Source organism: Bombina bombina, chromosome 3 (assembly GCF_027579735.1).
Source record: "Bombina bombina isolate aBomBom1 chromosome 3, aBomBom1.pri, whole genome shotgun sequence".
NCBI classification, from domain to species: domain Eukaryota; kingdom Metazoa; phylum Chordata; class Amphibia; order Anura; family Bombinatoridae; genus Bombina; species Bombina bombina.
Window position 1 is genome coordinate 1,162,375,740 of NC_069501.1, and position 26,326 is coordinate 1,162,402,065.

The 26,326-nt window shown below is 40.8% G+C and overlaps 1 protein-coding gene across 1 annotated transcript in view; it reads right to left on the bottom strand.

The window, feature by feature from the left end:
• The window catches only part of DYNC2H1 (dynein cytoplasmic 2 heavy chain 1), a 1,178,830-nt gene that overhangs the window by 36,129 nt on the left and 1,116,375 nt on the right, over positions 1-26,326 (bottom strand). The window contains exons 84-85 of the mRNA XM_053705582.1: positions 21,151-21,260; positions 1,035-1,116 (exon numbers count right to left, since the gene is read on the bottom strand). Of these exons, the coding sequence (XP_053561557.1) occupies positions 1,035-1,116; positions 21,151-21,260 (192 nt within the window). The remainder of the gene's footprint in view (positions 1-1,034; positions 1,117-21,150; positions 21,261-26,326) is intronic.

Below are 26,326 nucleotides of genomic sequence, written 5' to 3' on the forward strand. Positions count from 1 at the left end.
TGGAAGCAAAAAGCGTGAGATATTGTAAATGAATAAAATAGGAATGGGAAGAATCCCTAAAGCGCAGTTGGTCTAGCACAGTTTCGTGTAAGAAAACAAGCAATAAAATAAAAATGCTTTCTTTAGTATGTCCCATAAAAGTCTATGGTAAGAGGTAGTAAATGCGGTCACAAAATCCTGAGGTTTGTGCCCCTGAGTCTTTTACATTGTAATACCAGCGTTAACCCAAATACGCTAATTTTTTACATTAAGTGCTGTTAGCGCTCTTGAGCGATAAAAATGTATCGCTCCACTTGTAATCTGGCCCAAAATGTCCATTGGGATAAGTTAAAAGCTAATATCCAGTTTGGGCACCCTCCACTAGTAATTCATTTGTAAAGTCACAGACGCTTTGTTGTCTAATGTCAGACTTTGCTTCCATTGCATTTCTCCAGGCATCTTAACGTGACTAGTGGTTTTGGCTGCACTCTCTCCTGGCTTATTCTACTTGCAGCACTGAGGTTAGTGCGGTTGCTGAGAGTGTTCTGGTGTTGCTATGGCTCTTTTTGAAGTTACTGGCATTTAGGATAGAGCTATGTGTGATCTAATCATTAGAAGGGAGCCTGCAGGTGTTCTGGCGCCAAAGGTGGAGTTTTGAAGTGTCTCATGTACAGTGTCCCAAGTACAGGTTCTGTTTACTGCAGACTTTGGTGTTAAAGCTGGAAGTTTGGTACATTTAGATCACAGAACGGAGACACAGTTATTATGCCACCAATACAATGCTTCCATGCTGCTGCTGTTTCCTCGCTGCAAACAAAAGTCTGTACAGGTCTCAGGAGTCAGACTTATTCTCTGTGAAGCTAAAGCAAACCCCTGACTTTCTGGAACATTCTTCCAATTTTTCTACATAGCTAATATCAATTACAAACATTAACAAATAAAACACGTCAATGTTAATATGAAAACTCATCAGAATTTTTAAAAATCTTTACAACTTGCTTTTCTGTTTTAAAACTCCCTTTAATATTTACAGTTTAATGTTTTTCCTTTATTACCTTGACTTGAAGTTTTGCCTCCTGAAGTCGCCCCTTCCAGGACGCCACAAATCTGAGGTTATCCATTGAACAGTTCATTGCTCTGTAAGAAAGAACAAAAATATCTGAAAATGATAATACCCCAAAGAAAAACAAAATGTATTCAGAAAATATTTTTTTTTAGTAAAATAAATAAGGAAAACAGCATGTCTTATATATATATATATATATATATATATATTTACACACACACACACACATATATATATATATATATATATATATATATATATATATATATATATATATATATATAAATATATAAAACATGATTTATGTAAGAACTTTCTTTCATATTGGCAAGAGTCCATGAGCTAGTGACGTATGGGATATACAATCCTACCAGGAGGGGCAAAGTTTCCCAAAACTCAAAATGCCTATAAATACACCCCTCACCACATCCACAATTTAGTTTAATGAGTAGCCAAGTAATGGGGTGATAAAGAAAGGAGTAAAAAGCATTAAAAAAAGGAACTGGAAACAATTGTGCTTTATACAAAAAATCATAACCACTATAAAAAGGGTGGGTCTCATGGACTCTTGCCAATATGAAAGAAATGAATTTATCAGGTAAGTTCTTACATAAATTATGTTTTCTTTCATGTAATTGGCAAGAATCCATGAGCTAGTGACGTATGGTATAGGAAATACCCAAGATGGGGAACTCCACGCAAGAGTCACTAGAGAGGGAGGGATAAAAATAAAAACAGCCATTTTACGCTGAAAAAATTAAATCCACACCCAAAAGAATACGTTTTTTCTCATAAATGCAAAGAAAAAACTTAAAACATAAGCAGAGGAATCAAACTGAAACAGCTGCCTGAAGGACTTTTCTACCAAAAACTGCTTCCGAAGAGGCAAATACATCAAAACAGTAGAATTTAGTAAATGTATGCAAAGAAGACCAAGTTGTTGCTGATCTGATCAACTGAAGCTTCATTCTTAAAAGCCCATGAAGTGGAGACTGATCTCGTAGAATGAGCTGTGATTCTCTGAGGCGGGGCCTGACCCGACTCCATATAAGCCTGATGAATTAAAAGCTTTAACCAAGATGCTAAGGAAATGGTAGAAGCTTTCTGACCTTTCCTAGAACCAGAAAAGACAACAAATAGACTAGAAGTCTTCCTGAAATCTTTAGTAGCTTCCAGCGCCGGTGCTAGGATTTTTGGCCACACAGGTGAGGATACATTTTGCCGCCCCCCCCCCCCCCCCCAAATTGCTAATTAAAGGGATATGAAAAACATTTTTTTTTTAGAGCATGACATTTTAAGCAACTTTCTAATTAACTCCTATTATCAATTTTTCTTCGTTCTCTGGATATCTGTATTTGAAAAGCAGGAATGTAAGCTTAGGAGCTGACCCATTTTTGGTTCAGCACATGGTTAACGCTTGCTGATTGGTGCTAAATTCAAATCAAACAGTGGCAGTGCAGCATAGCAAATGAGGCAGTGGCTGTGCCGCATAGGAAATCATGCAGTGGTTGTGCCGCATAGCAAATCATGCAGCGGCTGTGCCGCATAGCAAATCATGCAGCGGCTGTGCCGCATAGCAAATCATGCAGCGGCTGTGCCGCATAGCAAATCATGCAGCGGCTGTGCCGCATAGCAAATCAGACAGCGGCTGTGCCGCATAGCAAATCAGACAGCGGCTGTGCCGCATAGCAAATCAGACAGCGGCTGTGCCGCATAGCAAATCAGACAGTGGCTGTGCCGCATAGCAAATCAGACAGTGGCTGTGCCGCATAGCAAATCAGACAGTGGTTGTGCCGCATAGCAAATCAGACAGTGGTTGTGCCGCATAGCAAATCAGACAGTGGTTGTGCCGCATAGCAAATCAGACAGTGGCTGTGCCGCATAGCAAATCAGACAGTGGCTGTGACGCATAGCAATTCAGACAGTGGCTGTGACGCATAGCAAATCAGACAGTGGCTGTGCCGCATAGCAAATCAGACAGTGGCTGTGCCGCATAGCAAACCAGACAGTGGCTGTGCTGCATAGCAAATCAGACAGTGGCTGTGCCGCATAGCAAATCAGACAGTGGCTGTGCCGCATAGCAAATCAGACAGTGGCTGTGCTGCATAGGAAACCAGACAACGGTGGTGCTGCATAGCAAATCAGACAACGGTGGTGCTGCATAGCAAATCAGACAGTGGTTGTGCTGCATAGCAAATCAGACAGTGGTTGTGCTGCATAGCAAATCAGACAGTGGTTGTGCTGCATAGCAAATCAGACAGTGGTTGTGCTGCATAGCATATCAGACAGTGGTGGTGCTGCATAGCAAGTCAGAAAGTGGTGGTGCTGCATAGCAAATCAGACAGTGGTTGTGCTGCATAGCAAATCAGACAGTGGTTGTGCTGCATAGCAAATCAGACAGTTGTGGTGCTGCATAGCAAGTCAGACAATGGTGGTGCTGCACAGCAAATCAGACAGTGGTTGTGCTGCATAGCAAATCAGACAGTGGTTGTGCTGCATATCAAATCAGACAGTGGTGGTGCTGCATAGCAAGTCAGATAGTGGTAGTGTGCATATCAAATCAGACAGTGGTTGTGCTGCATAGCAAATCAGACAGTGGTGGTGCTGCATAGCAAGTCACACAGTGGTAGTGCTGCATAGCAAATCAGCCAATGGTTGTGCTGCATAGCAAATCAGACAGTGGTGGTGCTGCATAGCAAATCAGACAGTGGTGGTGCTGCATAGCAAGTCAAACAACGGTAGTGCTGCATAACAAATCAGACAGTGGTTGTGCTGCATAACAAATATATATATATATATATATACAGTATATATATATATATATATATATATAAATATAATTTGTATCACTGGGGAGATAGATAAATTTTACATTGACTTAATTTCACAACCAAATAAGGAATGTTATGGATTACTGTTGTGGGTGAAAATTCAGCACTCAATATATATGTGAGCAAAATATTTAATATCTCTCTTCTAATGATTAGACCTGAACTGTTAACTCCTTAGCTTGGTTGGCTGCAGTTAGAGAGGGAAAAAAACATAATTTATGTAAGAACTTACCTGATAAATTCATTTCTTTCATATTAGCAAGAGTCCATGAGCTAGTGACGTATGGGATATACATTCCTACCAGGAGGGGCAAAGTTTCCCAAACCTCAAAATGCCTATAAATACACCCCTCATCAGTTTAACGCATAGCCAAGAAGTGGGGTGATAAGACAAAAGTGCGAAAGCATAAAAAATAAGGAATTGGAATAATTGTGCTTTATACAAAAAATCATAACCACCACAAAAAGGGTGGGCCTCGTGGACTCTTGCTAATATGAAAGAAATGAATTTATCAGGTAAGTTCTTACATAAATTATGTTTTCTTTCATGTAATTAGCAAGAGTCCATGAGCTAGTGACGTATGGGATAATGACTACCCAAGATGTGGATCTTCCACGCAAGAGTCACTAGAGAGGGAGGGATAAAATAAAGACAGCCAATTCCGCTGAAAATAATCCACACCCAAAATAAAGTTTAAATCTTATAATGAAAAAAAAACCCTGAAATTATAAGCAGAAGAATCAAACTGAAACAGCTGCCTGAAGTACTTTTCTACCAAAAACTGCTTCAGAAGAAGAAAACACATCAAAAACAGAATTTATGTTTACCTGATAAATTTCTTTCTCCAACGGTGTGTCCGGTCCACGGCGTCATCCTTACTTGTGGGATATTCTCTTCCCCAACAGGAAATGGCAAAGAGCCCAGCAAAGCTGGTCACATGATCCCTCCTAGGCTCCGCCTACCCCAGTCATTCGACCGACGTTAAGGAGGAATATTTGCATAGGAGAAACCATATGGTACCGTGGTGACTGTAGTTAAAGAAAATAAAATATCAGACCTGATTAAAAAAACCAGGGCGGGCCGTGGACCGGACACACCGTTGGAGAAAGAAATTTATCAGGTAAACATAAATTCTGTTTTCTCCAACATAGGTGTGTCCGGTCCACGGCGTCATCCTTACTTGTGGGAACCAATACCAAAGCTTTAGGACACGGATGAAGGGAGGGAGCAAATCAGGTCACCTAAATGGAAGGCACCACGGCTTGCAAAACCTTTCTCCCAAAAATAGCCTCAGAAGAAGCAAAAGTATCAAACTTGTAAAATTTGGTAAAAGTGTGCAGTGAAGACCAAGTCGCTGCCCTACATATCTGATCAACAGAAGCCTCGTTCTTGAAAGCCCATGTGGAAGCCACAGCCCTAGTGGAATGAGCTGTGATTCTTTCGGGAGGCTGCCGTCCGGCAGTCTCGTAAGCCAATCTGATGATGCTTTTAATCCAAAAAGAGAGAGAGGTAGAAGTTGCTGTTTGACCTCTCCTTTTACCTGAATAAACAACAAACAAGGAAGATGTTTGTCTAAAATCCTTTGTAGCATCTAAATAGAATTTTAGAGCGCGAACAACATCCAAATTGTGCAACAAACGTTCCTTCTTTGAAACTGGTTTTGGACACAGAGAAGGTACGATAATCTCCTGGTTAATGTTTTTGTTAGAAACAACTTTTGGAAGAAAACCAGGTTTAGTACGTAAAACCACCTTATCTGCATGGAACACCAGATAAGGAGGAGAACACTGCAGAGCAGATAATTCTGAGACTCTTCTAGCAGAAGAAATCGCAACTAAAAACAAAACTTTCCAAGATAATAACTTAATATCAACGGAATGTAAGGGTTCAAACGGAACCCCCTGAAGAACTGAAAGAACTAAATTGAGACTCCAAGGAGGAGTCAAAGGTTTGTAAACAGGCTTGATTCTAACCAGAGCCTGAACAAAGGCTTGAACATCTGGCACAGCTGCCAGCTTTTTGTGAAGTAATACCGACAAGGCAGAAATCTGTCCCTTCAGGGAACTTGCAGATAATCCTTTTTCCAATCCTTCTTGAAGGAAGGATAGAATCCTAGGAATCTTAACCTTGTCCCAAGGGAATCCTTTAGATTCACACCAACAGATATATTTTTTCCAAATTTTGTGGTAAATCTTTCTAGTCACAGGCTTTCTGGCCTGAACAAGAGTATCGATCACAGAATCTGAGAATCCTCGCTTCGATAAAATCAAGCGTTCAATCTCCAAGCAGTCAGCTGGAGTGAAACCAGATTCGGATGTTCGAACGGACCCTGAACAAGAAGATCTCGTCTCAAAGGTAGCTTCCAAGGTGGAGCCGATGACATATTCACCAGATCTGCATACCAAGTCCTGCGTGGCCACGCAGGAGCTATCAAGATCACCGACGCCCTCTCCTGCTTGATCCTGGCTATCAGCCTGGGGATGAGAGGAAATGGCGGGAACACATAAGCTAGTTTGAAGGTCCAAGGTGCTACTAGTGCATCCACTAGAGCCGCCTTGGGATCCCTGGATCTGGCCCCGTAGCAAGGAACTTTGAAGTTCTGACGAGAGGCCATCAGATCCATGTCTGGAATGCCCCACAGGTGAGTGACTTGGGCAAAGATTTCCGGATGGAGTTCCCACTCCCCCGGATGCAATGTCTGACGACTCAGAAAATCCGCTTCCCAATTTTCCACTCCTGGGATGTGGATAGCAGACAGGTGGCAGGAGTGAGACTCCGCCCAAAGAATAATTTTGGTTACTTCTTCCATCGCTAGGGAACTCCTTGTTCCCCCCTGATGGTTGATGTACGCAACAGTCGTCATGTTGTCTGATTGAAACCGTATGAACCTGGTCCTCGCAAGCTGAGGCCAGGCCTGGAGCGCATTGAATATCGCTCTCAGTTCCAGAATATTTATCGGTAGAAGAGATTCTTCCCGAGACCAAAGACCCTGAGCTTTCAGGGATCCCCAGACCGCGCCCCAGCCTATCAGACTGGCGTCGGTCGTGACAATGACCCACTCTGGTCTGTGGAACATCATCCCTTGAGACAGATTGTCCAGGGACAGCCACCAACGTAGTGAGTCTCTGGTCCTCTGATTTACTTGTATCTTCGGAGACAAGTCTGTATAGTCCCCATTCCACTGACTGAGCATGCACAGTTGTAATGGTCTTAGATGAATGCGCGCAAAAGGAACTATGTCCATCGCCGCCACCATCAACCCGATCACTTCCATGCACTGAGCTATGGAAGGAAGAGGAACGGAATGAAGTATCCGACAAGAGTCCAGAAGCTTTGTTTTTCTGGCCTCTGTTAGAAAGATCCTCATTTCTAAGGAGTCTATAATTGTTCCCAAGAAGGGAACCCTTGTTGACGGGGATAGAGAACTCTTTTCCACGTTCACTTTCCAGCCGTGAGATCTGAGAAAGGCCAGGACAATGTCCGTGTGAGCCTTTGCTTGAGGAAGGGACGACGCTTGAATCAGAATGTCGTCCAGGTAAGGTACTACTGCAATGCCCCTTGGTCTTAGCACCGCTAGAAGGGACCCTAGTACCTTTGTGAAAATCCTTGGAGCAGTGGCTAATCCGAAAGGAAGCGCCACGAACTGGTAATGTTTGTCCAGGAATGCAAACCTTAGGAACCGATGATGTTCCTTGTGGATAGGAATATGTAGATACGCATCCTTTAAATCCACCGTGGTCATAAATTGACCTTCCTGGATGGAAGGAAGGATAGTTCGAATGGTTTCCATCTTGAACGATGGGACCTTGAGAAATTTGTTTAAGATCTTGAGATCTAGGATTGGTCTGAACGTTCCCTCTTTTTTGGGAACTATGAACAGATTGGAGTAGAACCCCATCCCTTGTTCTCTTAATGGAACAGGATGAATCACTCCCATTTTTAACAGGTCTTCTACACAATGTAAGAACGCCTGTCTTTTTATGTGGTCTGAAGACAACTGCGACTTGTGGAACCTCCCCCTTGGGGGAAGTCCCTTGAATTCCAGAAGATAACCCTGGGAGACTATTTCTAGCGCCCAAGGATCCAGAACATCTCTTGCCCAAGCCTGAGCGAAGAGAGAGAGTCTGCCCCCCACCAGATCCGGTCCCGGATCGGGGGCCAATATTTCATGCTGTCTTGGTAACAGTGGCAGGTTTCTTGGCCTGCTTTCCCTTGTTCCAGCCTTGCATTGGTCTCCAAGCCGGCTTGGCCTGAGAAGTATTACCCTCTTGCTTAGAGGACGTAACACCTTGGGCTGGTCCGTTTTTACGAAAGGGACGAAAATTAGGTCTATTTTTTGCCTTGAAGGGCCGATCCTGAGGAAGGGCGTGGCCCTTACCCCCAGTGATATCAGAGATAATCTCTTTCAAGTCAGGACCAAACAGCGTTTTCCCCTTGAAAGGAATGTTTAGTAGCTTGTTCTTGGAAGACGCATCAGCCGACCAAGATTTCAACCAAAGCGCTCTGCGCGCCACAATAGCAAACCCAGAGTTCTTAGCCGCTAACTTAGCCAATTGCAAAGAGGCGTCTAGAGTGAAAGAATTAGCCAATTTGAGAGCATTGATTCTGTCCATAATCTCCTCATAAGGAGGAGAGTCACTATCGAGCACCTTAAGCAGTTCATCAAACCAGAAATATGCGGCTGTAGTGACAGGGACAATGCATGAAATGGGTTGTAGAAGGTAACCCTGCTGAACAAACATCTTTTTAAGCAAACCTTCTAATTTTTTATCCATAGGATCTTTGAAAGCACAACTATCCTCTATGGGAATAGTGGTGCGTTTGTTTAAAGTAGAAACCGCTCCCTCGACCTTGGGGACTGACTGCCATAAGTCCTTTCTGGGGTCGACCATAGGAAACAATTTTTTAAATATGGGGGGAGGGACGAAAGGAATACCGGGCCTTTCCCATTCTTTATTAACAATGTCCGCCACCCGCTTGGGTATAGGAAAAGCTTCTGGGAGCCCCGGCACCTCTAGGAACTTGTCCATTTTACATAGTTTCTCTGGGATGACTAAATTTTCACAATCATCCAGAGTGGATAATACCTCCTTAAGCAAAATGCGGAGATGTTCCAATTTAAATTTAAATGTAATCACATCAGATTCAGCCTGCTGAGAAATGTTCCCTAAATCAGTAATTTCTCCCTCAGACAAAACCTCCCTGGCCCCCTCAGATTGGGTTAGGGGCCCTTCAGAGATATTAATATCAGCGTCGTCATGCTCTTCAGTAACTAAAACAGAGCAGCCACGCTTACGCTGACAAGGGTTCATTTTGGCTAAAATGTTTTTGACAGAATTATCCATTACAGCCGTTAATTGTTGCATAGTAAGGAGAATTGGCGCGCTAGATGTACTAGGGGCCTCCTGAGTGGGCAAGACTCGTGTAGACGAAGGAGGGAATGATGCAGTACCATGCTTACTCCCCTCACTTGAGGAATCATCTTGGGCATCATTGTCATTATCACATACATCACATTTATTTAAATGAATAGGAATTCTGGCTTCCCCACATTCAGAACACAGTCTATCTGGTAGTTCAGACATGTTAAACAGGCATAAACTTGATCAGAAAGTACAAAAAACGTTTTAAAATAAAACCGTTACTGTCACTTTAAATTTTAAACTGAACACACTTTATTACTGCAATTGCGAAAAAACATGAAGGAATTGTTCAAAATTCACCAAATTTTCACCACAGCGTCTTAAAGCCTTGAAAATATTGCACACCAATTTTGGAAGCTTTAACCCTTAAAATAACGGAACCGGAGCCGTTTTAAGCTTTAAACCCCTTTACAGTCCCTGGTATCTGCTTTGCTGAGACCCAACCAAACCCAAAGGGGAATACGATACCAAATGACGCCTTCAGAAGTCTTTTATAAGTATCAGAGCTCCTCTCACATGCGACTGCATGCCATGCCTCTCAAAAACAAGTGCGCAACACCGGCGCGAAAATGAGACTCTGCCTATGCTTTGGGAAAGCCCCTAAAGAATAAGGTGTCTAAAACAGTGCCTGCCGATATTATTAAATCAAAATACCCAGAATAAATGATTCCTCAAGGCTAAATAGGTGTTAATATCAATCGATTTAGCCCAAAAAAAGTCTACAGTTTAAATAAGCCCTTGTGAAGCCCTTATTTACAATCGTAATAAACATGGCTTACCGGATCCCATAGGGAAAATGACAGCTTCCAGCATTACATCGTCTTGTTAGAATGTGTCATACCTCAAGCAGCAAGAGACTGCAAACTGTTCCCCCAACTGAAGTTAATTGCTCTCAACAGTCCTGTGTGGAACAGCCATGGATTTTAGTTACGGTTGCTAAAATCATTTTCCTCATACAAACAGAATTCTTCATCTCTTTTCTGTTTCTGAGTAAATAGTACGTACCAGCACTATTTGAAAATAACAAACTCTTGATTGAATAATGAAAAACTACAGTTAAACACTAAAAAACTCTAAGCCATCTCCGTGGAGATGTTGCCTGTACAACGGCAAAGAGAATGACTGGGGTAGGCGGAGCCTAGGAGGGATCATGTGACCAGCTTTGCTGGGCTCTTTGCCATTTCCTGTTGGGGAAGAGAATATCCCACAAGTAAGGATGACGCCGTGGACCGGACACACCTATGTTGGAGAAATGGTAGAATTTAGTAAAAGTATGCAAAGAAGACCAAGTTGCTGCTTTGCAAATCTGATCAACCGAAGCTTCATTCCTAAACGCCCAGGAAGTAGAAACTGAGCTAGTAGAATCCTTTGAGGCGGAGTTTTACCGGACTCGACATAAGCATGATGAATTAAAGATTTCAACCAAGATGCCAAAGAAATGGCAGAGGCCTTCTGACCTTTCCTAGAACCGGAAAAGTAAACAAATAGACTAGAAGTCTTTCGGAAATTCTTAGTAGCTTCAACATAATATTTCAAAGCTCTAACTACATCCAAAGAATGCAATGATCTCTCCTTAGAATTCTTAGGATTAGGACATAATGAAGGAACCACAACTTCCGGCGACACGTATGACGCCGGAAACAGAAAATCATTTTTTGCGCCAAAAAAGTCAGCACCAAGAATGACGCAATAAAATGAAGCATTTTCAGCCCCCGCGAGCCTAACAGCCCACAGGGAAAAAAGTCAAATTTTAAGGTAAGAAAAAAATTGATTTATTCATATGCATTATCCCAAATATGAAACTGACTGTCTGCAATAAGGAACGTTGAACATCCTGAGTCAAGGCAAATAAATGTTTGAACACATATATTTAGAACTTTATATAAAAGTGCCCAACCATAGCTTAGAGTGTCACAGAAAATAAGACTTACTTACCCCAGGACACTCATCTACATGTAGTAGAAAGCCAAACCAGTACTGAAACGAGAATCAGTAGAGGTAATGGTATATATAAGAGTATATCGTTGATCTGAAAAGGGAGGTAAGAGATTAATCTCTACGACCGATAACAGAGAACCTATGAAATAGACCCCGTAGAAGGAGATCATTGAATTCAAATAGGCAATACTCTCCTCACATCCCTCTGACATTCACTGCACGCTGAGAGGAAAACCGGGCTCCAACCTACTGGGGAGCGCATATCAACGTAGAATCTAGCACAAACTTACTTCACCACCTCCATAGGAGGCAAAGTTTGTAAAACTGATTTGTGGGTGTGGTGAGGGCTGTATTTATAGGCATTTTGAGGTTTGGGAAACTTTGCCCCTCCTGGTAGGAATGTATATCCCATACGTCACTAGCTCATGGACTCTTGCTAATTACATGAAAGAAACACAAATTTGTTTTCCCCCTTTGAATATATACTTTTTACTTCCAGCCATAGGTCACATTGCCATGGCACAATAAGCAAAGCACCTTTACCACCCAAAGAGATTAGAGCCAGACAATATTAACCACTACCTCATATATACTATATATCTCAAAAGAACAATATGTGCCATAACTGTGATCTACCTATATATTATTTATACTACACATTTCAAATATATACTTACACACACACACACACATATATGTATATATATATATATATATATATATACACACTCTGTACACATATATACACACACATATGTGTGTGTATATATATATATATATATATATACTCTATCACGTATATACACACACATATATATATATACACACACTCTATACACATTCATATATGTATACACACATATATGTGTGTATGTATGTGTATGTGTATATATATCCAGGATACCTAAATAGCCCTATCTAACTTTTTCTCTTACTTTATATATACTGTAAATATACACATACACTCTATACACATATATACACATCACATACATATACTAGTCTATTTAAGATCATAAGAGGCAGGTGGCAGCCAAGAAGTTAAATGTTAGATGACAGGGCTAGTAGTAGGACTGGAGGAAAATAAGACTTGACCTAGGCTCTTAATCTAAAAGTGATGTCTAGTGCATATGATATATGCAAGTTGCAGCAGGAGAGCTACATTTGCCCTGCACCCGACTCGACAACTACATGAGTCACAGACTCATCCCCCCTCTCCCTCCCTTGTCTTACCTTAAGCCTGCAGCAGGAAACAAGCAAGGAGGGAGTAGTGTAGTATGCTAATGCTGCCAGTGCCACTATGCAATAAATCTTCAGAGGGAGAGGATTATCAGTGAGAGACAGTGACTCAGTGCCCTCTGTCTCACTAGTAACCCTTGTGTCGTGTACTTTGATCCCCCTCCTGCCTCAGTCCAGGCTGCCTGGCTGTGTGTCACTACTCTGCTCTCAGTCTCAGAACAGACTTCCCTGCAGTGCTCAGCAACTTCTCCTCTGCTGCTGCCCCACACACACACACAGTTGCTGTTTTGCGTTCACGGTGCACAGTCTGCAGTGCTGCACTAACTTAAACGTTAACGGAAACAAGCGTCTTTCTCTGCACTGAGTTTTTTTAAATATCAATGTATTGCCGCTCTACGTTTGCGCGCCCTCCCTGCTGGGCGCCCTAAGGCAGATGCCTAACTTGCCTTTATGCAAGCGCCGGGCCTGGTAGCTTCCACATAATATTTCAGAGCTCTTACAACATCCAGAGAATGTAAGGATCTCTCCAAAGAATTCTTAGGATTAGGACACAAAGAGGGGACAACAATTTCTCTATTAATGTTGTTAGAATTCACAACCTTATGTAGAAATCTAAATGAAGTCTGCAAAACTGCCTTATCCTGATGGAAAATTAGAAAAAGAAACTCACAAGAAAGAGCAGATAATTCGGAAACTCTTCTAGCAGAAGAGATAGCCAAAAGGAACAACACTTTATAAGAAAGTAGTTTAATATCCAAGGAATGCATAGGCTCAAAAGGAGGAGCCTGTAAAGCCTCCAAAACCAAATTAAGACTCCAAGGAGGAGAAATTGATTTAATGACAGGCTTGATACGGACCAAAGCCTGTACAAAACAGTGAATATCAGGAAGCTTAGCAATCTTCCTTTGAAACAAAACATAAAGAGCAGAGATTTGTCCCTTCAAGGAACTTGCAGACACACCTTTATCCAAACCATCCTGAAGAAACTGTAAAATTCTAGGAATTCTAAAAGAATGCCAGGAGAATTTATGAGAAGAACACCATGAAATATAAGTCTTCCACACTTGATAATAAATCTTCCCAGAGACAGATTTACGAGCCTGTAACATAGTAGCAATCACTGAGTCAGAGAAACCTCTATGACTAAGCACTAAGCGTTCAATTTCCATTCCTTCAAATTTAATGATTTGAGATCCTGATGGAAAAATGGCCCTTGAGACAGAAGGTCTGGTCTGAAAGGAAGTGGCCAAGGTTGGCAACTGGACACCCGGACAAGATCCGCATACCAGAACCTGTGAGGCCATGCTGATGCTACCAGAAACACAAATGATCGTTCCATGATGATCTTGGAGATCACTCTTGGAAGAATAACTAGAGGCGGTAAGATATAAGCAGGTTGGTAAGACCAAGGAACTGCTAAGGCATCCACTGACTCCACCTGAAGATACCTGTTTCTTGTTTAGATGTGAAGCCATCAGATCTATTTCTGGAAGACCCCACATCTGAACAATCTGAAAAAACACATCTGGATGGAGCGACCACTCCCCCAGATGTAAAGTCTGACGCTGAGATAATCCGTTTCCCAATTGTCTACACCTGGGATATGTACCGCATAAAAAAAAAAACTTAAATCAAAAGCAGAAGAATCAAACTGAAACAGCTGCCTGAAGAACTTTTCTACCAAAAATTGCTTCCGAAGAAGCAAATACATCAAAACGGTAGAATTTAGTAAATGTATGCAAAGAGGACCAAGTCGCCGCTTTGCAAATCTGATCAACTGAAGCTTCATTCTTAAAAGCTCACAAAGTGGAAACTGATCTAGTAGAATGAGCTGTAATATTCTGAGGCGGGGCCTGACCTGACTCCAAATAAGCTTGATGAATCAAAAGTTTCAACCAAGAAGCCAAGGAACTAGCAGAAGCCTTCTGACCTTTCCTAGGACCAGAAAATAAAACAAATAGACTGGAAGTCTTCCTGAAATCTTTAGTAGCTTCCACATAATATTTCAAAGCTCTTACCACATCCAAAGAATGTAAGGATCTCTCCAAAGAATTCTTAGGATTAGGACATAAGGAAGGGACAACAATTTCTCTACTAATGTTGTTAGATTTCACAACCTTAGGTAAAAATTGAAAAGAAGTCCGCAAAACTGCCTTATCCTGATGAAAAATCAGAAAAGGAGACTCACAAAAAAGAGCAGATAGCTCAGAAACTCTTCTAGCAGAAGAGATAGCCAAAAGGAACAACACTTTCCAAGAAAGTAGTTTAATGTCCAAAGAATGCATAGGCTCAAATGGAGGAGCCTGTAACGCCTTCAGAACCAAATTAAGACTCCAAGGAGGAGAAATTGATTTAATGACAGGCTTAATACTAACTAAAGCCTGTACAAAACAGTGAATATCAGGAAGTATAGCAATCTTTCTGTGAAATAAAACAGAAAGAGCAGAGATTTGTCTTTCAAGGAACTTGCAGACAAACCCTTATCCAAACCATCCTGAAGGAACGTTAAAATTCTAGGAATTCTAAAAGAATGCCAGGAGAATTTATGAGAGGAACACCATGAAATGTAAGTCTTCCAAACTCTATAATAAATCTTTCTAGAGACAGATTTACGAGCTTGTAACATAGTATTAATCACTGAGTCAGAGAAACCTCTATGACTTATAACTAAGCGTTCAATTTCCACACCTTCAAATTTAATGATTTGAGATCCTTGTGGAAAAAGGGACCTTGAGATAGTAGGTCCGGCCGTAACGGAAGTAGCCAAGGCGGGCACATCCGCACCAGATCCGCATACCAAAACCTGTGTGGCCATGCTGGAGCCACCAGCAACACAAAAGACTGTTCCATGATGATTTTGGAGATCACTCTTGGAAGGAGAACTAGAGGCGGGAAGATGTAAGCAGGATGATAACACCAAGGAAGTGTCAGTGCATCCACTGCTTCCGCCTGAACATCCCTGGACCTGGACAGGTATCTGGCAAGTTTCTTGTTTAGATGAGAGGCCATGAGATCTATCTCTGGAAGACCCCACATCTGAACAATCTGAGAAAACACATCTGGATGGAGAGACCACTCCCCTGGATGTAAAGTCTAGCGGCTGAGATAATCCGCCTCCCAATTGTCTACACCTGGGATATGCACCGCAGAGATTAGACAGGAGCTGGATTCCGCCCAAGTAAGTATCCGAGATACTTCTTTCATAGCTTGGGGACTGTGAGTCCCACCCTGATGATTGACATAAGCCACAGTTGTGATATTGTCTGTCTGAAAACAAATGAACGGTTCTCTCTTTAGCAGAGGCCAAAACTGAAGAGCCCTGAGAATTGCACGGAATTCTAAAATATTTATTGGCAATCTCGCCTCTTGAGATTTCCAAACCCCTTGTGCTGTCAGAGATCCCCAAACAGCTCCCCAACTTGAAAGACTCGCATCTGTTGAGATCACAGTCCAGGTTGGCCGAACAAAAGAGGCCCCTTGGACCAAACGATGGTGATCTATCCACCATGTCAGAGAGTGTCGTACATTGGGATTCAAGGATATTAATTGTGATATATTTGTATAATCCCTGCACCATTGATTCAGCATGCAAAGCTGTAGAGATCTCATGTGAAAACGAGCAAAGGGGATCGCTTCCTATGCTGCAGTCATGAGACCTAAAACTTCCATGCACATAGCCACTGAAGGGAATGACTGAGACTCAAGGTGCCGGCATGCTGCAACCAATTTTAAACGTCTCTTGTCTGTTAGAGACAGAGTCATGGACACTAAATCTATCTGGAAACCTAAAAAGGTGACCCTTGTCTGAGGAATCAAGAAACTTTTTGGTAAATTGATCCTCCAACCATGTTTCCGAAGAAACAACACTAGTTGATTCGTGTGAGATTCTACAGTATGTAAAGATTGAGCTAGTACCAAGATATTGTCCAAATAAGGAAACACCGCAATACCCTGTTCTCTGATTACAGATAGTAGGGCACCCAGAACCTTTGAAAAGATTCTTGGAGCTGTTGCTAGGCCAAATGGAAGAGCAACAAATTAATAATGCTTGTCTAGAAAAGAGAATCTCAGAAACTGATAGTGTTCTGGATGAATCGGGATATGAAGGTATGCATCCTGCAAGTCTATTGTGGACATATAATGTCCTTGCTGAACAAAAGGCAGAATAGTCCTTATAGTCACCATCTTGAAAGTTGGTACTCTTACATAACGATTCAAAATATTCAGATCCAGAACTGGTCTGAACAAATTTTCTTTCTTTGGTACAATGAATAGGTTTGAATAAAACCCCAAGCCTTGTTCCTGAGGAGGAACTGGCATGATTACCCCTGAAGACTCCAGGTCTGAAACACACTTCAGAAAAGCCTGAGCTTTTACTGGATTTACAGGGATGCGTGAGAGAAAAAATCTTCTCACAGGAGGTCTTACTTTGAATCCTATTCGATACCCTTGAGAGACAATGCTCTGAATCCAATGATTTTGGACAGATTTTATCCAAAAATCCTTGAAAAACCTTAATCTGCCCCCTACCAGCTGAGCTGGAATGAGGGCTGCACCTTCATGCGGACTTAGGGGCAGACTTTGGTTTCCTAAATGGTTTGGATTTATTCCAATTTGAGGAAGGCTTCCAACTGGAAGCAGATTCCTTGGGAGGAGGATTGAGTTTTTGTTCCTTATTCTGACGAAAGGAACGAAAACGGTTAGAAGCCTTAGATTTGTCCTTAGGTTTTTTATCCTGAGGCAAAAAAACTCCTTTCATCCAGTGATAGTTGAAATAATAGAATCCAACTGAGAACCAAATAAATTATTACCTTGGAAAGAAAGAGATAGTAATCTAGATTTAGATGTCATATCAGCATTCCAAGATTTAAGCCACAAAGCTCTTCTAGCTAATACAGCTAAAGACATGGATCTAACATCAATTTTGATAATATAAAAAATGGCATCACAAATAAAATGATTAGCATGTTGCAGTAAGCGAGTAATGCTAGATATGTCAGGATCCAATTCTTGTTGCGCTAAATTCTCCAACCAAAAAGTTGAGGCAGCCGCAACATCAGCCAAAGAAATAGCAGGTCTGAGAAGATGACCTGAATATAAATAGGCCTTCCTTAGATAGGATTCAAGCTTCCTATCTAAAGGATCCTTAAAGGAAGTACTATCTTCCATAGGAATAGTGGTACGTTTAGCAAGAGTAGAAATAGCCCCATCAACTTTGGGGATGTTTTCCCAAAACTCTATATATTTTGCTAGTAAAGGATACAATTTTTTAAACCTTGAAGAAGGAATAAAAAATAATATCAGAAATAACCTCAGGAATAAGAAAAACCCCTGGGGAAACCACAGGAGGTTTAAAAACAGCATTTAAATGTTTATTAGACTGAACGTCAATAGGACTGGTTACCTCAATATCCAAAGTAATTAACACTTCTTTTAATAAAGAACGCATATACTCTATTTTAAATAAATAAGTAGATTTGTCAGTGTCAATGTCTGAGGAAGGATCTTCTGAATCAGATAGATCCTCATCAGAAGAGGATAAATTATTATGTTGCTGGTCATTTGAAATTTCATCAGCTAAATGAGAAGTTTTAAAAGACCTTTTACATTTATTAGAAGGTGGAAATGCAGACAAAGCCTTCAGAATAGAATCAGAAACAAATTCTTTAAAATTTACAGAGGTTTCAGGGTTTTATGGACTCCCTGTAAAGGTGCGCTCACGGAAGCAAATATCGGATAAAAAGTCCAATCGAGTCCAATAAACGGCAGCTCTTCCAAATGTTTGGGGTACGATGAGCGAATCTATATTGAAGGTAAGAAGGCGCCTTCTTACCTTCAATATTTAAAATTTACAGGTATATCATGTACATTAGAAGTTGAAGGAACTGCAACTGGCAATGTACTATTACTGATGGAAACACTATCTGCATGTAAAAGTTTATCATGACAACTATTACAAATGACGGTGGAATAATTTCTACACTTTTACAACAAATGCATTTAGCTTTGGTAGAACCGATGTCAGGCAGCAATGTTCCAGCAGAAACTTCTGAGGCAGGATCAGATTGGGACATCTTGCTCAATGTAAGAGAAAAAACAACATATAAAGCAAAATTATCTATTTCCTTATATGACAGTTTCAGGAATGGGAAAAAATGCAAAAGCATAGGCCTCTGATAGAGAAAAAAGCAAGAGGCAAACATCAATGGGGTATTGAAATAATGAAAAAAATTTGGCTCCAAGTACGATGCACAATGTAACGTAAACTTTTTTTGGCGCCATAAATAACCGGAAATGACACACTCGCGTCACTAATGACGCCGCCGTGTGAAAGGTCTCGGTGTCACGTATGACGCCGGAAATGACGAAGTTGCGTCATAAACGTCTTTTTACGCGCCAAAAAATGTTCGCACCAAGAATGACGCAATGAAGTTTAGCATTTGGCGCACCCGCGGGCCTAATACCCGCAATAGTAAGAAGTAGTCAATTGAAAAAAAGACTAAAACCCCAGGTAAGAAATACATTTCTTAAAATGTTTAAATTCCCCAAATATGAAACTGACAGTCTGCAGAAGGAAATACATGAACCTGAAACATGGCAAATATAAGTACAATACATATATTTAGAACTTTATATAAATGCATAAAGTGCCAAACCATAGCTGAGAGTGTCTTAAGTAATGAAAACTTACTTACCAAAAGACACCCATCCACATATAGCAGATAGCCAAACCAGTACTAAAACAGTTATTAGTAGAGGTAATGGTAAATTGAGAGTATATCGTCGATCTGAAAAGGGAGGTAGGAGATGAATCTCTACAACCGATAACAGAGAACCTATGAAATAGACCCCCGTTAGGGAAATCATTGTATTCAAATAAGTGATACTCCCTTCACGTCCCTCTGACATTCGCTGTACTCTGAGAGGAATCGGGCTTCAACAATGCTGAGAAGCGCATATCAACGTTTAGCACAAACTTACTTCACCACCTTTATAGGAGGCAAAGTTTGTAAAACTGAATTGAGGGTGTGGTGAGGGGTGTATTTATAGGCATTTTGAGGTTTGGGAAACTTTGCCCCTCCTGGTAGGATTGTATATCCCATATGTCACTAGCTCATGGACTCTTGCCAATTACATGACAGAAAGAATTATAGTGCATAGCTAAGGACGAATGTGTGCTAACTTGATGTGCGTAAACCAGCCAACACGAGAAAGAACTATAGAAAGACTAAAGGGACCTGCGCTAACCTGACAAGTGTTAGCCTGACATGCACAACCGCAACGCACGTTAGCTAATAGCTAAAGGGCATTGTTTGGGCTTTTCATCTGTTCATGTTTTAAAAGAATAATAAACATTGTGCTTTTACAAGTTGCTGCCTCTGCGGATTTTGTTTGATTGCAAGTATCTATTGGCCGAATGGAGTGAGAGCAGCACTGTTCCCAGGAGGCGTATTGCACCTGTATCTGAGTACCCAATAGGACATTATCCGCAACGGAGCTGCAAAGATATTAGTATTACCACCTTACCCCCAGTAAGTCAGCCACGACCAGTGACGTCATCATCTGGAGGCGTGTGGAAACACGGCAGCTTTTTTTCTTTCCACACAGCCAAACAGAGCCTAGGAGAGGAGTCTCAAAAAAAGGCCAAACTACACCATGTATAGAAGTGTGGGCCGTGAAGTGGGGGTAAGTAGTGTGTTTCCCCGTAATTAGTATGATTTTGAGACGCAACCTAGGATATTGAGAACAGCTTTACTTTGGGGAATATATACACGTACATAGTAAGGGACTGTGAGTGCTTGCAGTGGCAGGTGCACTCGGGGTCCCCTCCCTTGGGGGAATTGGTTTATTGTTAGCAAGGGAATATTGTAAAGGATTCTATCCAAGGGCCATATATATTAGCAAATATATATACAAATTTATTATGCCCATAACATAGCAATAGAGTGACTCATATGTTAAACAAATTATACCTTGTCTACCAGCAAATAAGCAGCAGACAGCTAAACCAGTATTGCAACATATCAGCAACAAATTAAGTAAGGTTTAAGAAAAATTTCCCATCAGGTGAAAGAAAAAATTCCTAACCACACCCCATTTACATCCCTTTGACAAGAACTGTACTCTGAGTGGAAATAGGGCCTCAGCAAATGCAATTCTTTATACTTCAACCACCTCCAGCGGAGGCAAAATAAAGACTGAGGTATGTGTAAGGTGGGAGGGGTTTTATGGGGCTCTTGGGGTTTGGGAATCTTTTGCCTCCTCCTAGTGGTAGAGAAGAGTAATTACCAGGATTAATAGATTGTGGACTCTCCCCACCTGTATGAAATACACTTTATACTTAATGTTCAAATGTTCTTCTAGGATCATTAATTCAGTATTATATATTGTGTGCACTGTTGATTGTCAATACATACATTGGGAGACCCATCTATACATCCACCTGAAAATAATTTGATACAAATCATCCACTATACTGAATTAACGACTATGATCAGGACCTTTATTGTAATTAAACATACCAATAAGAATAACAGATAGGACTTTTATGGGTTTTATGTCCCTTTAAGGCTCTTTCTAAGAATTTACTGCTTTTAGACCTAAAATGCTCTAAAGTCTCAATAATTACCTTTTGTACTTATAGCATTACCTCTAATCCAGTTTGAAACTTACCTTGCAGTCTCTTGACGTAAAGCATTGAGAAAAGTATCTGGATGGAAGAGTTCGGACAAATCAAGTGTATCCGACAGAAGTGTCTGTTTCTCTGCTTTTTCTACCCAGTTCTGTCACAAATAATAAAACAAAAAATCATATTAAATTTCATGTGAGATGAGGTATCTTTCTAAAAATGTTGTTTACTAATTAATGTTAATTTCAGTGTTGAAAATGCACAAGTGATATGCCCCAAGATAACCTACACTCATTTTGTAGATAGTGATTGACTGCTGTCAGCCTGGCACATTTCCCAATCTATCTGTCAAAATAGTACTCAAAAACATTAAAGTAATTAACAACCCGGAGGGGAATAGGACTATTTTAAGTTAAAGCACATACATTTTCATTTCAGGTTTTGTTTTTAAATTAATTGCTCACTGAACCGATTTCTACTCCTAAGAGACATCTATAACAACAGTGGATATGCGTTGCCTTTCCCACTTTCAGGCAGCCTGTTGCGAGATATCCAATTATCACACAAGGTTGAGTTGTTACTATCCCTTCTAATCTAATTCAAATAGAAACAGGAATTGTGTGCAAGGTTGTGTGGATTGTTTTGGCAGCCTGCTTTGATATTTCTAATCTTTTAACACAGTAATTTATCCAAAAGATAAAAACTTTAATTAATAGACCTGTTTGCCTTTCTTGAACTCTTTCATTCAAAAACCAATCTAAGAAAAATCCTTCTTTTCTAAGCTATAATTTTAAAGCAATGTTATTTTTCATCTAGTGCAAATAAGAGTAAAGAGGGGGGTCAAACCTTGTGACATGCTATATTTATTATAATAGATAAAGGTCTTCCCCCCAAAAAGTTGTTTTTAAAAATAAAACATCAACTGTGTACATATCTATTTAATTCCTATTTCTAATATATTTATGATGCATTAGAATCTCCCTTGGACTTAATCAAAGCACCTAAGCAGCAGTTCAGGTATTATCAAGTGATGTGTGATCTGTGATGAGAACAGGATCATGAAAGCACTGCAACATGAGAATGAGATGAACAGCATGAAATGACATAGGAATCACCATATGTTCAGACTTGTCTAATACAATATTCCATTTTCAAGTTCTTGTGTTGATAAAATGATGCAAAGGTTCTAATTATTAATTGCTTAAAACAAAATACAACACTCAAGATAGACACATTAAATATTATATATGGGTAGTACACCTTTAGCCTTCATAAAATATTACACCAAGTGTGTGTGTTGCAGAATGTGTAATGTGTTATATGCATTTAATATGTGTCCACTTTAACACATTACTGCTTTTCTTTCCTAAGATATGGTGAGTCAGGCAGACCTAAACAGAAGGCACCACCGCTTGAATAACCTTTCTCCCAAAAGAAGCCTCAGCCGAGGCAAAATAATCAAATTTGAAAACTTTGAAAGAGTATGCAAGGAAGACCAAGTTGCAGCCTTGCAAAACCGATCCACAGAAGCTTCATCTGTGAAAATCCTAGACGAAGAGACAGCCCTCGAGTAATGAGCTATAACTCTCTCAGGAGACTGCAGCCCAAAAGAAACCAAAGAAAAGAGAAGTAGCAGTAGCTTTGTGATACAGAGAAAACAAACAAAAAAAAACAGAAGAAAAAATATTAAGTACGCACAACATTCAAATTGTGCACACACGTTCCTCAACATATAAGAATGAGGACACAGAGAGGGAACAACACATTCCCAAACAAAATTTCCACTTAGGATAAATAACCGCCTTATCCAAAATAAGATAAAGCGAATCACACTGCAAAGCCGAGAGTACCTAAACTCTCCGAGCAGAAGATATAGCAAAAAAGAAAACCTCCAACATAAAAATAATTAAAACCTATGGAATGCCATGGCTCAAACTGAGCCTGCTGCAAAACCTTAAAACCAAGGTTAAAACTCCAAGAGGAGCAACAGACTTAAACACAGGCCTGATACTAACCAGAGTCTGACAAAAAGATTACATGTCTGGCACATCCGCCAGACACTTGTGTAAAAAAAGATAACGCAGAAATCTGACCCTTCAGAAAACTGACTGACAAACCGTCCTCCAGACCTTCCCTGAGAAAGGGCAAAACCCCTAGAAATCCTGACCCTACTTCAAAGAGCAAAGAGTAGTCCTGAGATTCACACCAATCAGGGAATTTACGCCATGCCTTATGGTAAAAATTACCAGTAATAGGCTTGCGAGCCTGAATCATGGTCCAATGGCCGATTCAGAAAAACAACGCTTAGACAGAACTAAGCATTCAATCTCCAAACAGAAAGCTTCCGAGAAAACAAAAGTTTGATGAAAGAATGGACCCTGAATTAGAAGGTCCACAAAGCTGGAAGAAATACATATCTGCTAGGTCTGTATACCAGATAATGCAAGACTATGCAGGAACTATTAAAATACCAATGCTCACTCCCATTTGATAGGAGCCATGACTCGTGGAAGGAGAGCAAACTGAGGAACAGGGATGTCAGACTGAAATCCCACAGAACCGCCAGGGTTTTTAACAGAGCAGCCTGCTGATCTCTTGACCTTTAACATAACTTGAAAGCTTGGCGTACTGCCATCTCCAACTCCAGCACCCCCCATTTGAGGGTTAACCTGAAGAACATCTCCGGGAGAAGCTCCCATTCCCCGGGATGAAAAACCTGACTGTTTAAGAAGTCCGCTCCTGGTATTCACTCCTGAAATGTGAAAAGTGAAAAAACGAATGTGAGCATCCTCCCACGGAACAATCCACGCCAACCATGGCAAAGGAACTCCAGATTCCTCCCAGGTGGTTAATGTAAACCACTGAGATGACATTGTTCAACTAGAACTTAAAAAAAAACGGTTAAGACAACTGAGGCAAAGCCATCAGAGCACTGTAGATCTCGCTCAACTCTAAGATGAGCAGACTCCTCTCAAGTCCACTCAACAGGCTAGCAACCGTGGCCACTATTACTCAGGAAAGTCTCCGGAAGCATGTGCCCCGAGACAGATGCTCCTGAGTAAACCAAAAGATTCTAGGGAATGCGACAACAATCCCGCTACCTCTCACAAGCTTAGCGAGCGATCTACCACTAATTCCCCTCTCTGATCCACATGGAAGATTCTCATGTCGACAGATCTAGATCTATCGACATACACAGAGCCACAAGGTCCCCGGTCCACTATCTGAACATGCATAACAGCAGACTCTCAGATGGAATCGAGTAAAGGGATGATTGTCCAATGAAACAACCATCAGACCAATTACCTCCATACCTTGAGCCACTGAAGGGCCAAACAGAAGAGTACCTAAAGAAACAAGAAGAACTAATCCTTATAATATTTTCTGACCTCTGACAAAATTATTTTCAGAAATAGGGAAACTAAGATGGTCCCTAATAAAACTATTCTTGTAGCTGGAACAAGGGAACTCATTTTCAGAATCACTTCCCATCCGTGGGAATGAAAAAAGATCTCTGTATGAGAGTTTGCTTGATGAAAAGATGGCGCCTGAACCATTATGTCGTCCAGGAAGGGCACCACAGCAATTCCCGGAAACCTGATCACTGTCAAGATAGCCCCCTCTGGGAGCCGTGGCAAGGCCAAAAGGAAGAGTGACAAGCTGAAAGTGTTTGATATAAAGGCAAAACTCAGGAACTTGAAATTGCAAGTCCTCCAGGTCTATGGTCACCATGAACTGACCCTTTTGAACTAAAGGAAGAATTAATAGAATTCTCTAATATTCTTCTTGCGATTTCCCATAAGTATAGGAAAAACAGATAATGCCACAGATATCGCAGAAGATACCTGGGCAGCAAATTCTGCAAGCAAATAACTCCTCCAGGAGATTGAGAGGAACCACAGGGCACTGCATGTGACACCATAAAGGATTGGGACGATTGAGAAGAAAGCTGTGGCATTGCCTAAACAGCATCAACCTTAGAGACAATGGGCTCAGTGGGCAACAATCAATATTATAATTAAAGAGTTAAAAAATAATCATATAGCACTGAATTGCATATGCAAAACCAAAAATGCTTCAGGGTACAACATGCATTCTAGTTACAGAATAGTTTGGAAAACAAAGAAATTGTGCCTCAATACATAACACTATTTGATAATAGAAAATAAACATAAATAAAAATTATTATGTACAGTCAATTTAAAAAACAGTACCCCAGGCACAATAAAAATCATCTGAACAATTATTATGTATGTCTTATGCATGATTTAAAACATAAACGTACTCTCAAGATGCAGCGGTTCCTTTACTGCTATCAATAACAACAACAACACCGAGCAAAAGACGGCAGAGCTCCCTGCCGAACTCACACAGAGAAGAAAATATTTTCTTCAGCTGTGAGAACGCTGCTCTGTTTAAACTTAGAACAGAAACAGAGAGGCGTGTCAAGTACCACTCTAGCAAGCTACTGGACCTAGTCCTAGTTCCCAGAGAGAAAAAAAATGCACGCGATTCTCAGCATCTCACCCACCAAGAAGGAGCTGTGCAATAAAGGAAACATGTCTACCGGACATGACTTTCCCCTTCTAATGGAAATGCAATTTAGCCCAAAGCTCTGTTTGCCATAAACCCTTACTGGGTACAATCAGATAGACACCAGCGCATGTACCTAGTATGGTCTCAAAGTTTGCACCTTCAAACATTAAAAAGACATTGTCAAAGATAATAACAACCCCGCTCTAAATAAATCTGAGAGCGAACTAGCCCACCTGTTAAATCAGTGTCTAAACAGAACTTAACAAAGCAACATACAGCCCACAGTTAATAAAATGGGAAAAACTTTTAAACAGCAAAAAGTATAATTCTTGTCTCTTATCACATATCAGTGTCTGCTCCCTGCTCTTCATAATATCCTGCATAAAGGATATATATATATATATATGTCCCAAAAACGATGCTGCCAATTAGTTTAAAATCTTAAGTGCCATACCTCCACCCTAAAAGATAGAAAGGCACTTACCTCTATCTAGCCGTCCAGCAGGAGGACAGCTTACCCGACGTGAGAGGATGCCACTCCTCACAGAGGCCTGTAGAAAAAAAGATAGAACAGAGTAAACCTACTCTGGCTTTCTATCTAAGGGCAGCAACAATGTTAGGAAAACGCAGCAAGGCCCACCTAACAAGTTTCTAACTGCTTTAAAGCCACCACTACTCTACTGA